The following is a 16,069-nucleotide window of genomic DNA, read 5'->3' on the forward strand; positions in this document are numbered from 1 at the left end:
AAAAAATTAAATAACCTTCTACTGGGATATCAATTAAGAAAAAGGAGTATGTTCGAAGGAGAAACAGGACTCAAATTGTCATAAATAAAGCATCAGTTTGCATATAGCTGATTATCTGTCTTTGGTCAACCGAACGGGTTTTGACGTGACCCTCCAGGGGGACCATGTTTGTTTGGGTTGTGGTACCTCACCAACTCGTTGTAACCCGTCGAGTCATTTTCATCTCCTGTGAGCACGGCATTGCGCAGGTTCTTCATTTCAGCAAATGGCAAGTGGGCCTCACCCCATGGTAAACCAAGACGTTTGCGAGTTGCTTCTGATTCGAAATAGGTTTCGTGTTGTTCTGTGTGTTTATCACAAGCAGCACAAACAGACATGGATGTCCAAGAACTGCACTTACAACCTAATAAAATCACACGCACTCAAATTCACTGCACGCTTCACTCTATAAATAAATAAAGTGAGAATCACGGCAGAATAAAACGAATTGTTTGTCATTTTGAGAAACTGTTTAAATCTTTTGCTTTTTGTGTGTAATTGTGTTAGAATATAACTCATTTAATTTGAGGTTTTATTTCCTTGGTTTTTTCCTTGGGGGTTTCTTTCCGTGGGGTTTTTTCCTATCTAATTTTGGATGGGGTTTTTTCCCGAAACCGATTCTAGAAGAAAATCGCACGGATTGTAAAGCCCACAGAGACGTTGTACAGCAAAAATATTTATGGTTGGCGGTGATTGTGTTGAATTCATGTAAAATCAAACGCTAATTGCGTTGAAAACAAATATCACCGTTTTTTAACTCTTCAGCCCTTTTTATCTTACTTATTTTTTTAAAAAATAGTACCTAGACCTGGGGTTCATCGTTAGAAATCACCCATGATGATGAGCACCCAGATGGTTATCACCTTTGATCAGGTAATAAGTCCCCTACGGATCAACTAGTGCGTATCTTTGGCCAGGTGATGGATTAATTTCTGAAAGATCATTAGGCTGGCCATTTTTTGAGCACTTCAAATTCTGTAAAAACGTTTTAAAGCAACGAATAAATGCAGGAAAAATTAAGAGGAAAAAAGACAGGATAACGTTTCGGAGTTGTAGAACGTGAACGACCGTCAGCAGTTTGAGATTGAAATTTTGTTGCATCCATTAAATTCAAATTGCTTTGTAAAGGTTGAGTGGAAGATTTGGTAATTCAAACTGTAGCAGGACTAGTCCTGAATTACAATTCAAAGAAATCTCACAATTGAAGACAACACGTTCGGTCTCTTTAAAAAACAATAGTTTGTATTATAATGAGCAAATCATTATCCAAGACATCCACTAAAATAAATGAACACTTCAGAAACCTTAAAAAAACTGAATTCATTTTTCTTTCAAAAAAATAGGGCTATCAACTTTGTTGTATCCAGAAACTCCAACTTCAAAAAACATTGACACAATTGGAGTTAAAACAGCACACGTCACTTTTTAGAAAACCACTAAGAAACCAAGTAGAAAGGCAACACAAACAACAATAGGCAAAAACTAATAAACAAGTTGTGCGAAAACCGCCATTTCGTTAGATTTGAAAACGAAATCCAAATAAAGTCAGTGAATGGCAATGAAGAACCAACTATAAAATCAAAGGCGTAGAGGAACATGGCTCCCGTCCAAAAGTGCGAACCAGTTATTGGTTGCGAACCAGAAAAATTGGTAAGATTATTGCTAATTATTGGTTCTTTTTACCGCAAATGCACGGTAGGCTCTATGAAAGTCAAGAAGTGATTTAAAACCGGACGTGAAATTTTTAAAATTAAGATTATAGAAACTGGTTTGTAAGATTTTTAGATGTCTTGCAGTGTTATTACCTTTCTGATAAACGATTCATCATGCCATGATATTATGCTTATCGTGCAAGGATCATTTATGATTTCCTGGTAACCCCACTTTGATCATCGCTATTTTCCTGGCATTCATTAAATTTTTTCGGATCTATTCTGTTTCGCCCCCCCCCCCCAGTGTGTTTTACGCCCCCCCCCCCAGTGTGTTTTACGCCCCCCCCCACTTACAAATTATATGTTGTTATATAGCACGTCACTATGTAAGAAAATAGCACGTGCGCCTGGGGGCGTAAAAAATATAAGCTCAGTAAGCTGGGGGGGGGGGGGAGGGGGGAAACAGAATAGATCCAAATTTTCTTTAATCATATTAGTCTCATAAGTGATCTCTCTTTAATGATCTCCTGGTCATTAAAGAGAGATCACTTACACAGCGTTATCTAGTGACTTGGTTTCGTCAATGTCACGACTCAGCAAAAGGTTAACCTCCTTTCTTGCACTGCCGGATTCCATTAGGATGATGGTCCTCGTGTGGATGCTTGCACGTCTTACAATTGAGCCTGAACGTTTTTGGATTGAACCCTGGTCTCTTCCGGTGCCAGAACTCACCCACATCTTCTGGTCGGGATGGCATGAAGTTGAATGCCTTGCACTGGCAGCCGTGGAATTGACATGGAACTGCTGTGTTTGGAACGTCTGCCTTGAATTTCTTATGTTGATTGAGTAGATGACCACAAAAACACATGTTCTGTAAATCAACGTCATTTTTAGCTTCACTGAGACATCGCAAGGAAACCATGTGAGACCCGTGTTGAGACCCGACGCTTCTTACAAGTAAAACCGATGAAACCGACAAAAACCGACGAAAAACGACGCTTCGTACATCGTTTTTGTCGGTCTTTCTCAACACGCGGACAGTTGATTGGACGGTGCAAGCGATTATGGAATAATTGCAAATGTTAAAAAAATTATGCTATATTTCAAAAAAAAAATTTACTTTAGGTGAACTACTGGACAATATAGACTCATGAAAAATAAGAAAAGTCATTCAGATGATTCACAGAGATGTGAGATTAGATTAATTAAACTTAAAAATGGCTCTTGGTAAAGTTGTGCTTAGCAAAGTTAATGCAAAATCTCTAACGTTGAAACTTAATGATGAAGAAGAGCAATCAACGGCAACATATCTGTGTCCTACCTCCTCATTGAGTCGTATGCAGTCCCAGGTGAAGTCCGGACACCTCCAGCTGATGTAGATGCCAGTCTCCAGAGCTGTCAAGGCTGCCCTCTTCTCGGGCTGTAGACAACATTACACTCATATCTGCTTTATAGGACGAAGTTAAGGATAATTAACTTCTTACGTCCCGGTTTCGAAAAAACGAGCAAAAATACCCCAACGGAATTGAACCCCCACTTGACTGTTAAATAGCGGCTCATTTAGTGCATAACAATGACTCCCGGGCCATGGCCATGCCTAAGGGGACGTGGGATTTCACCAAGTCCAAAGTTTATTTCATATTAAAATCAGACGGGTGGTTAAATTCCAGGAGGGGGTATATATATATATATATATATATATATATATATATATATATATATTATACTTCGTATGTGCCTTTTTTAGCCATTTTCAGGTGCCAATAACTACCTCGAACAGCTCCTGTACCCTCTCACCAAACTTGTCTTCATGCATGGCTCTTGCCACAGATAGCAACTCTGGCTTGGATGCTGGCTTGATTATTCGTTTTGTGTAACCTGAAATTAAGAAGTTTACTATGACAAGCTACACCCAGGTTAAGGTAACAGACTCAAGTCACCTTTGGTTCACACAGGTAGGAGAAGAGAATAGTGCAACTCGAATTACAGGGTCTGGAAATGGATAGGATCGTACGAAGTCTGAACAAGTGTCGCGCAACATAAAATGAACTACAGCACAACATTGGGTAGTAATTTTGTTAATTAATTTTGCCCTAACATTCACAGGTTTCGGAAAAAAACCATGGAACCCCCCCCCCCCCCCAAAAAAAAAAATGTCAGATTTGGGGGGGGGGGGGTAATCGAGGGAACTTTTAGCAAATTCCCCTCAAAATACTTGGGGGGGGGGGGGTAAACGATGCAAGAGTAGGGGGTAATGGTGGGGGGGGGGTAAACGATGCAAGAGTAAGGGGTAATGGGGGTTAAAACGATGCAAGATTAGAGCGGTGATGGGGGGTAAAACGATGCAAGAGTAGGAGAGGGTAATGGGAGGCTAAAACCTAAAATTCCCGCCAATACCTTCGATTATCCCTAATCTTACATCGTTTCATCCCCCATCAACAATTACCCCCCTACTCTTACATCAGTTTGGGGGTAATTAGGTGGGATTTGAACAGGAGAATTGTGTATTTTATACGCATTTCCAAAAAAATTTAGCATGTGTTAAGGCAAGCCTTGGTTTCAAAAATTGGCGAAACATAATTGACGCGTACATCTGGCTAATTGTTTTTGCACCAAAATAACTTGAAAACCTTTCAAGGAGAAAATTAGAAAACTACAGCACTTGCATGCTGACACTAGGAAACAGAAGTTTGTTAGAAAGAATAGAAGGAATTAATTTCTCCAATGAAAAATATACAAATTCCTGCACAATATATTGCATTGGAGAGGACAGACAACGGGGCTATAGACGCCCACTTTTCAGTCTACCCCAGAGTTGAGTATAAATAAAACAACAATTAATATAATTCGAAAAGAAAAAATTATACAAATTAACACTGTTTGAGTGATAGGCAATGTGACACAAAAATTAAAAATCAAATAAAAATCTTGCGAGTTCGTGATTGCACACTGAAAATGGACACCTCAACATGTGGCAAAAATAGCAATTTTTGTTGCAACTACATCTCAGTGTTTGCTATTAGCTGATAATTGATGAATTTTGTTTCGGGTCGGAAATTACTAACAAATTTCGCTTAAATGAAATTCCAAAATAAATTTTGAAATCAAAAAGCTGCGGACAAAAAATGCACGGAATGACCTAATTATCCAATATAACCGCATGCACATTTGCTGAAAATTAACAGTTATTTTTTTCGCAATTGAATCTATTGCCTTTCTCAATTTAATTCAAGCAGACATTGTTATTATCTTAAAATTTAGTCAGCATAATTGATTACAAAGCTTTCAAAACATCATCAAGTTAAAGTTTGAAACTTAAAAGTTTTTTTTTGAGAGAGTCATTTAAAAATAATCATTGGAGAGACACGACACTGCAATATCTTTTTCACTTTTTAATTAAAATTGACAGTACGTAATTTATTAGAAAAAAGTTTACTCATGTTTTTAGTTTACACTGACATATTGTTTCTTTTCCAGATGACCAAACTTTTCCGAGATTTCAGTAGAATTTGTAAAAAAAACATTAAGCTGTTTTTCATGACTGCAAACCCAAAGGTGCAATTTGAAGTAGCCTTAAAGTAGCCTTAACTAAAGAACTATCTCAAGAACAATTTGACCTAATCAAAAAACTTTAAGGAAGTCACCTTTAATATCTTGAGAAAACCATTTTGTTGGTGATCACTCAATTAAAATAATCAACTTTTCAGTAACTTTTTTAACTTTCAAACACACAGATAATTGAAATCAGAAATTTTATGAAAGAGAGTTCAGTGAAAAGCCTAATTGGTAAGAACAATCTCATCAATAATTTCGTAGAAACTCTATATAATTTTAGCAAGAGTAGCTTATGAAAAATTTGGTTCTCTCCTCACTGACCAAAGCTATTATTTAAAAAGTTGTTTTCATGATTGGTTAAAGAGCAGTCAAAATCAAAACCTTGCTATTTTTTGAAAATTTAATGGAAGAAAACGAGATTCCGGAACAATAAAACACAGTTTTTGTTGTTTATCTCAAATTACCTAACAGTTTATATTTCTTTCCAACCTCCGATACACAACGACTATATGCAAAAGAGCACAAGATGATTTCGAAATGACTTCTATATGTTTATCGACCTGATGGCTTGTGAGACTAGCCATATCTTGAGTCAATTTGATAAACGCTTTCCGTGAACAATTTTAGCAATTTCCGTGAGCTTTCCGTAAGCCTTTTACACTTTTTCTAAATAATGACGAGCGAACTTGAGTTTGATATTTTACAGAGAACACTGTGTATTATTGACCACCTACATTTATCTAGGTAACCACCTACATTATTGACCACCTACATTTATCTGCTTGTTATCTACGATAACAAGCAATTTTAAGTAGGAAAATTGTTTCCACTTACATGAAAAATTTAATTCTGTTAATGTTAGCACATTATTCAATTCCTGTTAAATACAAAAGGATTTTTAAGAGGCAGTTTAGCTCTAGTACAATTGCAATTGCGACCGTCATCTCGTAAAATCTAAAAAAATAACCGTTATTTTCGGTAAGACACTAGCAATATAACCCTCTAAATATTGCAGTCCTGCAAGAAAACAAATTGGATTGCAAAACTACGCCCCAGCGGCTCCTGCTCGACCGTTTTTAACTTCTTTGACTAGTAGAAACGGTCCAGTTTTATACTACAACATCTTCCATACAGCTGTATGTATATAAAGCAAAAGGGGTGGGGGGGATGTGATGCGCTATCTAAAGACAAAACTTTTCACGCGATCATTTTTTTTCAAAAACTTGGTTCCTTTGGCCACTAAAACGTTCAATTCTATCTACTTTAAAATTAGTTATGAATTCTGACACAAATAAGTTTAGGAATTGGGGTAACCTTTGGGCGCGTACTCTATCTCCCCATTAGGAAGTGTTCTCTTTTCAATTGGAAATGCATTTGGGTCTATCTTGGCGACTGTCTGCTTCGATCCACCCACTCCACTACCACCACCTGATCGTGGATTCGTAGTTCTCCCTGGTGTATTAGATGCCGTTTTTCCTTTTGAAAATTATGCCAATGAGCCAATATCACGAAAAAACTAAGCAAACTTGAATTAAAGGATTGACGAATAGAAATTATAGTTCTGTAACTATAAAGAGTTTGCACTAAAAGAAAGCTTGCAATATTTTGCAGAATAAATTTTTAATTGTTGCAAGAGCTCGCTCCCAAACACTATGCTACGATTGACAAGTGTTAAGATTTTTAGGTTGCAGCAACAAAAATTATTTTTGGAACGGAATAATGTGAGAAATACTAAAAAGTTGGCAAAATAATTTCGCAGTTATGTGAAAATAGGCAAAATATTATACTCACGGGAGCCATACTTATTTTTTACCAGAGATCCAAGAACATTTGCTTTCTATATAATTTCTGGCCCCAAAGTTCCAAATCGGAAAATTTTTGGAACTTTGTGGAACGTTTTGGGTCCCCCCCGCTTGCATAGTGGTCATATGACTTATAGCTCCCCCCCCCCCCCCAATCATGGTCACTATACCCTAATCGGCTAAAATTAGCTCTGCAGTGAAAGACCCCAATTTTTTCTCAAATTTCCAGCTTCCAAAAGAAGAATTTAGCTAGAACTTTGTTGAGCTGTAACAAAGTATTGACCTATGTTTAAACAGTCTTGATACATATTTAATAGGAATCTATGTGTAAAGGAAAATAAACAAAGAATTATTGGAGCACGTGCCGTATATTTACATAATGATTTATTACGTAATGGCACGTGTTTTATAACTAGGGGGTGCATAACGTACGATGGGTGGGCTGTGGCAAAACGGAAAACATCCGAATTATTTCTTTAATTTTAGTGTTGCTCCTCCAGTTTAGAGCAGGTTTAAAACCTGCAAGATACCAATCGTGACAAAGGTCTAAATCAAGGTTCTCTCGTTGCAGAAAGAGCATTCGAAACAAATTAATGCGTAATAAACAAGTTCCAGATCTCAAATTGATAGAAAAATGCAAGTCTTCATTAAAAATCTTGCAAGAATCAATTTGATTTTTGACAGTGAAAATATACTATTAAACAGAAAGTATTTTGACACATCATTATCAAACGAGAAAAACTCGGGAAGATATAGAACAGCCTTATTCTAAATATTACAAAATTTAAAGTTTAAAAGTTCAAAAAATATGAGACATTATTGCATGACAAATTGATTTGATTAATCGCAAAGAGCATTTTTGACGTGATGGTTTTGCACGTTATACCCGCTTTGCTGAAAATAATGGGTTGAGGAAGACCTTGAAGCAAAGTGGAACAGTGGAAATTTTAGGGCAACACAGATCTAATTTTTCAAAATTTGAAAAGCAGTAGATCTAAGAAGGTCGAGAGAAAGCAACCTAATGTAAATTGTGCATAAGATAAACTTGACATAGCTTGACAAGAAGCTCTTCTTGTACAACGTATACTTGGCTAGAGAAATGAAGCCTTGAGGAACTAGAAAGAACGTGAGAACGAGTTATAACTGATGCCCAAGTTCGAGAGCTAAAGACCAATTGGTGTATTTGGGTAACACACTAGGCTTGCAAGTAGAAGATGCTGGTTCGAATCCAGTACTGGTCCCTTTTAACAGTAGTTGAGCCAGAATAACCCCCCTAACAGTAGAGAAACCTTTCAGTTTGTGCCAAGGCCCCGGTTTATTGGTTGGTGTATTTTTTATATCTTCAAAAGCGTCGGCCATATTTAGTTTGTAGCGTTTCTGTGATCTTTTCCAATTGTGCCCCCTCCCTCCTCAGCTCAACGGGTGCATGCTATTTGCACCCCCAGACACACGTGCCATATTTTTACATTATGATTTACTATGCAATTGCACGTGCTCTGTAATTGGGTGGAGAATAACGTACTGGAATGGCACAAACGGAAAAAATGGAAGACTCCGGTTTTTGATATGAATTCTTTTTAGGGTTATAGGGATATGAGTTTTATTCAATTTTTGGGTCTTTCCCATTATAGCCCCCCCCCATCTTAGTGGTCAGATAACCTATAGCCCCCCCCCAATCATGGTAAATATACCATAATGGGGAGGCTATAATTTCATGGGGGGCTATAATGGGAAAGACCCCAGTTTTTTATATTTGCTCGGGAAAGTTTCATTATTGGTTTCAGCCTAATCAGCTTTGAAATGGGAATAGCTCGCACGCATACAAAAAAAATTACTGATCTTTTCTGTTTTGCCCCCCCCCCCCCCCGTGTTTTTATCCCCCCGTTACAATTTATATATTGTTAAATAGCACGCTACTATGTAAAAAATAGCATGTGCGCTTAGGGGCGTAAAAAATAAAAGCCCACTAAGCTTCTGGGGGGGGGGCAAAACAGAATAGATCCAAATTTACAATTAAAGTGAAATCAGGGGTAATCTTAGAATGCTCAAAGTGCATCTGTAGGGGAGCACAGCAAAAAGAGCCCCCTTTATTTTGCGTATAATACCTATTTAGAAAAACTGTCACTGGAATAACCACCGTTTTGGCAAAGTAAAAGCATCCGATCGTTTTAAGATAATTAAAATTGTATCGGTCTGCGCCTATTTTGGCTCATTCACCGCTGTTGCTGCTTGCCTTGTACAGCCGAAGGTCCCCCATAAGCCACGAGAGAAGATGCATTCTTGTCACTTTCTGCCCTGTTCCACCTCGGTTGCGGGCCTGAGGAACTTCCAGCTGCCCTCGGAGGCGTGAATCCCTTATTACCCCTGGAATTGGGAGGCCCGGATGGTCGGCCGACGACACTTTTGTTCTGGTTATTCTTCATTTTTTGTCCACGGATTTGGCAGCTGGTTCAGAACAATTGTAATTTTTCCGAAATTGTCTTTGGCTTTGAGTTCAGTTGCGTAAATTGTTAATTCTTTAGAAGTAAAGTTTTTACATTGTGTGTCTAATTGAAAGCTTAAGATCGTAGAAGCTAAACGGCGATGTTGTAAGAATTTGAATGAGTGAGAGTTTGTTGTAATTGGAGTTAAAAATGTGTGTTCTGTCTATGTAACAGAATAAATATTTTTTATTCTGATTAAGTATTTGAATTCGATCTTGGTAGAGAGTTATTCTCTTCACGTAGCAGAGCACGTGCGTTCATTTAAAGCGCAACGAATTCGAATAATTTGTAATCAGCTGTCTATTGGATGAGGCATTATGATTATGAAGGTCATTAAGGCAATAACCAAGAGTGCGGTAACAACACTAAGGAAAGAGCATAAATCTTTTATGACCCCCAGGCGCACGTGCTATTTTCTTACATATTAACGTTATAACGTGCTATATAACAACATATAATTTGGGATCTATTCTGTTCCCTCCCCCCCCCCCCCCCCAAGTGTTTTTACGCACCCCAGTTACAAATTATATGTTGTTATATAGCACGTTACTATGTAAGAAAATTGCACGTGCGTCCGGGGGCGTAAAAATATAAGCCTACTAAGCTGGGGGGGGGGGCGAAACAGAATAGATCCGAAAGATCCTTCACCTCAATATGAATTCAAATAAATTTCAGGGATTAAATCAGAACAACACTGTATTCTACTATGTATTTTACTATTACACTCTGTTCATGCCACTTTTCACTAAGACACATGGTAAGTGAGGCAAAAAGTATCAGCTCTGCAAAGATAGTAATCTCATAGTCAAATATGCACTTTTGAGCACTCGAAAAATCTATCTTTATTTGCTGAACAATCAGGGACTAATTAGTCCCTTTTAGACTCATACCTGAGTTTTCAGCAAATTAATATAAGTGCTCAAAAGTGCCTATTTAACTATAAGACTTGGTTCTACTCATAATGACGCATTAAAAGATCCATTTAATATCAAAGAAGAAATATGCATTTCACCAAAAAAAATAGTTGAGAGATCACGGTAGTTTTAGGGTGTCTTGTATGTCCTATATAACACAGTCTCAGAAAGAAAGCACTCATAAAGCAAGATCTTCCAGGAAAATTAGACCAAAAAACAAAAAAAATATCGGCATTTGGATAGGCATTGACATTGAGCATTGAAGTCACTGTTATCATTTTTGTTGCTCAAGCCAAAAATTGGAAAAAGAAAAGAGAAAAAGGGGTCACTAGCTTGCAGTTCGAGACAACCCATAGTGTTCAGACTGTATTTGGTACCTGGTAAGATATTTGTGTCGTGGTCTCGAGCACGAGTAACAAGAGTTTTTTATTTTAAAAATGGACTTTAATTTGGCCTAAAAGTACAGAAGTTCAAACGTTTTTATAGTCGCTATCAGTATAAATATTTACAGACTCATCTAAATATAGATACCCCTATAAGGGTTAATTTACACTTGAAGTATGAACAAGTTTTCCCCTTGCCAAATATGGTAAGTATTAGTGATTCCTTTGCACTTAAAATTGTGTTCTCTTAACCTGAGAACATTTCATTGGTTTCTACATGGAGGATAAACAAGTTCGTTCATGGTCATCACTGATGGTCGCATTGTCTAATTTATCGCAGAAAATTACGTTTTATGTACACCGATTAAATTGTGCTACAAAAAATTTGAAGCAAAGATTCAGTTCAATTTAGTAACGATTTTTAAAGAAAAAATACTTCACCAACTTCAAGTCAGAAAGTTCGTTTATATCGAAGTTTTAAATTAAACTCTAAGTTCTGACCATCGCGATATATCGCATTCTCACTCCTTTTAAAAACAAGATTAAGGCAAGGGATAGGTTCTCCAAACTTTTGTGGTTGTTTTTTATTTTTTCTTGCCATTCTCGTGGCTCCTAAATGTTGTTCTTCTTAAGTTACTGAAAATTCTCCAATGGAGCTGTGTGATATCACGTCCATATTGTGGCAGCTGCTCTCAGTATCTGAGTCACTAGATCGCTTATCAGTAGATTCAGCCCTGATGTCATCAGCTTCCAGCCGTGCAATTTGTTTGTCATTAACAAGCAGTGTTTTGTCTGATTTCTTTGACTGGATAATTAAGATGTTCAGTCTTTAGCGTATAATGAAGGTAGCTGGAACTGTTGGCAATGTTCTCGTTAGTTTGAAAAGAGAAGAATCACAGAGATTCACAAAGGTCATTGAGTGCCTGAAGACTCAATTTCGGTCCTAACAGAAGGTCCATTGGAGTGTTACCCCGCATATTGGAGGTATTTGGGTGTGTCATCAAAACCCGCTGCTGTAAAGAACCAAATGACACATTCAAGTTTGACTTCAGGATTGGATAGCCCATTTCACTGTTTGAACCGCTCGGTCGGCAAGTCTATTTGCTCTTGGATGGTAAATGGATGACTCCATCTTTTTAACTCTTAGTGATTTACGCCACTGTTTTAGGTCACAAATTCGAGACCATTGTCTGATACTAACGTTTTTGGTATCCCAAATCTTGTGAGTATTTGACTCAAGTACAATTTCACTGTTTGAGAATTTCTATTTGTCGATTTGATATCTAGTAGTCTAGTAGTCTACTATCACTAATATGTTTTGTTGGTCCTTAACGTAACACCAGCCAAAATAGAAATTTCCCAAATTTCTGCTTCTGGGCAAGTAGAGAATGTTTTTTCTCAAGCTAGGCCTGTTTGCCTGGCATTACCTACATTTACTAACATGTGGAAGAAAATCTTGAGTGATGCCGGACCACCAAACTAACATTTGGACTGCTGTTTCAGTTGCATTTCTGTCTGGGTGGCTCTCATGAGCTTTGGTCATCCCCACCCATCTGAATTTTGGTGGAATGAATGGCACAAATCCTTAAAAGATGATTCTGTTGGGGATACGAAGGCGTCTTTCTGTTGTTCGAAAACTTTCTCTGCTTCTGAGCACTGTTTGCAGTTTCCGCGTTTTATTCTTTTGCTGACGTCTTGGAAGAATTGATTCGATTCTATTTCGTTTCTGATGTCTGATTGGGTAACAAGGTTCGATTGAAAAAAGTAGATATTGTTGAGAGCAAAGCAGACTCAATTTTTGTCATCGTCGTTATCAATATCTAGTCTACTCAAATCATCAGCGTCCTAGATCTGCTCTTAGGGTGTATTTCTTCAGCTGGAACTCGAATCGCATCATTGCTATTGCACATCTATCAATTCTTGCTAATGCTTTATCCGCAGTTTTTTCGTCTGGTGCAATGAGATACAAGGAAAAGTTAGGGATATCAATTGAATTTTTGTAACAAAAACTGGTATCAAACGTCCACAAAAATCCACTAAATTGACAAAAGAGCCTAGTTTTTAGTCCTATTTGTTCGTTTGGATTTCTTTTCATTGATGGTAATTTTTTCACATAGTTGACTCTTGATCGCAAGCTTTCGTTTGTCGTATTGCTCTTTGTTGTTCCCTATAACAGTACAGTATCATAAAAGATGACGAAGCCTATAATTGTTTTTGAGAGCAATTCTGGAATATGGACGAAGATTTATTCAAACCTTGAGGAAGCCTGAACATCTTCAACAATCCTTGCGATGTGTTGATTGTACATAGTTGTTTTGCATGCTCGTCCAATGCATTTGATAATATGCGTCTGATAAGTCTGATTTTGCCAAAAAAACTGGCCCCTTGAAAATGATTGAATATTGAATATGGTCTCCATGTGTGGGGTTGGCTAATCTTTGTCCATGAGTTTGCGGTTAATGAGAATTTTTAGCTCCGCGGATAGTCTTAGAGCTCCATTTTTCTTCCGCTGCCAAACAAAGTGGGTGTATTTGTGGCCCCACCAGGCTGCGTTGTCTCCAAGATGCCCTGCCGTACCATTGTCTGAAAATTCTTTGTGACCCTGTTTTGTAATGGCAGAGATATTTTTTAGCCAAGCAGAACAAAGGCTATGATCCCTCTATGAGTTTCCTTAGCGCTTTGATTCTGTAAATCCTTTGACTGCACGTAGTTTTGCATCACACACTGTGTTGATCATTACTTGCGGTAGAGTGTATCTTCAAAGTAGTCCAAATTGTTTATCGGATTGCGCAGTTGCAAGTTGTTGTTGCTATGGTTCCTTCCGTTGCACTCAACAATACATGTTAGTGATCTTAGAAGCGTCAGTTGGTGACCATCAAAAACCTGAAGACGTGTGGTTATCCCAACTAACTGAGGTTTACCAAGCTCAGTCCAGATCAACGAGGATACCACAGCAGTATCACCACCGTATCAACGTGCAATTTAAATTTATTGTCTTTTACTGTAATGTTCTCCCTTGTCGTTGATATCTTAAACACTTTAACCGTGTATTGTACATTCCCATATGCATTTCGGATGATTTATGACCAGACAACTTCCCTCTTCCCTGCAGAAGTTGTTGTGCTAGTCTGACATACCTGACCTAGGCTGGGTTTTACTTCTGAACATTTGTTTGCAAAATATGCCACCTTTTAACAGGATTTACATTTTTTTTGAAAGCCTGAAACAGCTTGGGACTGTTTGATTATCTTCCCTTCTATTACACATGTAGCCATTGCGTTAACTATCAGTGAACATTTCAATAGTTTTTCTGAGGGTTCAGAGGTCGCTTTTATTCCAGAATTGTACCGTCGGTTTTTGAATTTTCCTTCTTTCTTCTCGCCGCGAGATTTCGCCACAAAAGACAATCCACACAGTACAGGATTCAGCAATCTGCAGATCCGAATTTTTTCGGTTTGTCGGTGGTCTAGAAACCATTGTCCTGATCTGGAGTGCGATTTACAAGTGTTTTATTATTTTAATAATTAATTTTGAATCGGCCTAGAAGTACAAAAACTTACACGTTTTAACAAAAAAATTGCAGACCTATCTAAAGATACGTAAAGAAAAAAGGGTTAATTTTTAACTTAAGCATGAACAAGTATTTCCTTTTACTGTAAATGCAAGTATTAGTGAAGTTTTTTGCAAATAAAATCTTGTTCTCTTATCCTGAGAACATGTCATTGGTATCCACTTGGAGGATACTTGAGATGTTTTTGGTCATCATTGAAGGTCGGAAAAATGAATTTATGGATGAAATTTTTGATTTATGTACATTGACAAAGTTGTGGTATGGATAATTTTGAAGCAATTATTCGATTCAAATTAGTTGCTATTGTTCAATAAAATGACTTCACCAACATCAAGTAAGAAAGTTTTGTTTATATCAAAGGGTTAAACTAAGCGCTCAGTTCTGATCTCAGCAATGTATCATTTTATCTCAGATAACTTAGTCTCAGAAAGAAACTGAGACATAATTCTCATAAAGCAAGGTATTCAGGGACAATTAGACCAAAATACAATTAAAATAATCACAAGTATCAATATGTCTCGGCATTTGGGCAGGTATTTACATTAAGCATTTAGATCATTGTTATCATGTTGTTGCTTACGCCAAAGAATTGGAAATGACAAAAAGAAAAATTTGACACAAGTGGGCCAGAACAGGGTCAATAGAATTGCAGTTCGAGTCAATCCATAGTCTTCAGATTGTATTTGGTACGTGGTATTATAATTGCTACATCCTCCAAATTTAGTTTTGTTAAGTCAGTTTTGGGAGACTGCTCTTGTTTGCGGAAAGACAAAAAAGTCTGTAAACGGAAAAATTCTTGAAAAGCTGAATCGATTGCTGAAGGGATATTTTCAGTACGTCTCACGCTACTTCAGTATTAAATCATGAAAATTTTATTATGATTTATACTATGACTAGAGTTCTGATCATGGCAACGTGAAGACATTTCATATTAAAATTCACAGTAGAACTCTGAATTAATTCTGAACATTATGAACTCCAATTCTGAGAATACTATGAAAATTATGATTTTTTTAAAAACCGAATAGCATAAAAAATTGTTTATACGGAACTTGATGATACACATATGCATAATATGCAAGCAATAGTAAAAGTTAAATAATCAAAACTATCACATAGAGAAATACTATATTTTAAAATTAATATTAAAGATGATTATTATTTACATTAATGATAATAATTATATTAAATATTTCAATTGGTAATACGGGTGACTGTGGGTATTACCTTCCTCATTCCCATCCTCATACATTACTGAGTGCTTGACTAATGATGCTGATTACAATCCACTATAGAGAAAGCAATCTACATCAAATATGGAATTTGGATAGATACAGAAGCATCAGTTTTGGTGTTCATTATCGGGGTCGGATGGAAGACTGGTTAGAACATCAGGTTTTACTGTCAAAGTACCAAATTTACAAGTAATGCCGGGAAACTAAAATAAACCTAAATTCCTTTTGCTCTCGTAATATATGGATAATATCATACTCATATATTTCCTGGTTCAGTGCTTAATTAATTATATTGTGCTAGGAACTTACCAACTTCTAGAGGTTTTTCCGTGATGTTGGCAATGACGTTTTCTCTGTCTAAGAACTACTGTATCAATAGCGTCTTGAGGATCAATCAAAATTTTAAAGTGTCTTTCGAAAGTGTCTATCTTTTCT

The 16,069-nt window shown here is 37.1% G+C and overlaps 1 protein-coding gene across 2 annotated transcripts; it reads right to left on the bottom strand.

The window, feature by feature from the left end:
- Window positions 1-6: 6 nt before the first annotated feature.
- Window positions 7-9,850, bottom strand: LOC142335347 (protein FAM221B-like). Of its 2 annotated transcripts, none has more exons than XM_075383803.1 (6): window positions 9,282-9,850; window positions 6,561-6,722; window positions 3,463-3,569; window positions 3,013-3,111; window positions 2,301-2,562; window positions 7-403 (listed from the first exon to the last, which is right to left on the bottom strand). In XM_075383803.1, exons 1-6 carry the CDS (start codon window positions 9,469-9,471, stop codon window positions 126-128), a joined length of 1,098 nt encoding a protein of 365 aa, XP_075239918.1. In that variant the 5' UTR covers window positions 9,472-9,850; the 3' UTR covers window positions 7-125. The 2 variants fall into 2 exon arrangements, with proteins under 2 accessions (XP_075239918.1, XP_075239919.1); XM_075383804.1 differs by having other exon boundaries at window positions 9,266-9,472.
- Between the last annotated feature and the right edge of the window lie 6,219 nt (window positions 9,851-16,069).

This window comes from Convolutriloba macropyga, chromosome 2 (genome assembly GCF_964194025.1).
Source record: "Convolutriloba macropyga chromosome 2, txConMacr16.3, whole genome shotgun sequence".
Lineage (NCBI taxonomy): Eukaryota > Metazoa > Xenacoelomorpha > Acoela > Convolutidae > Convolutriloba > Convolutriloba macropyga.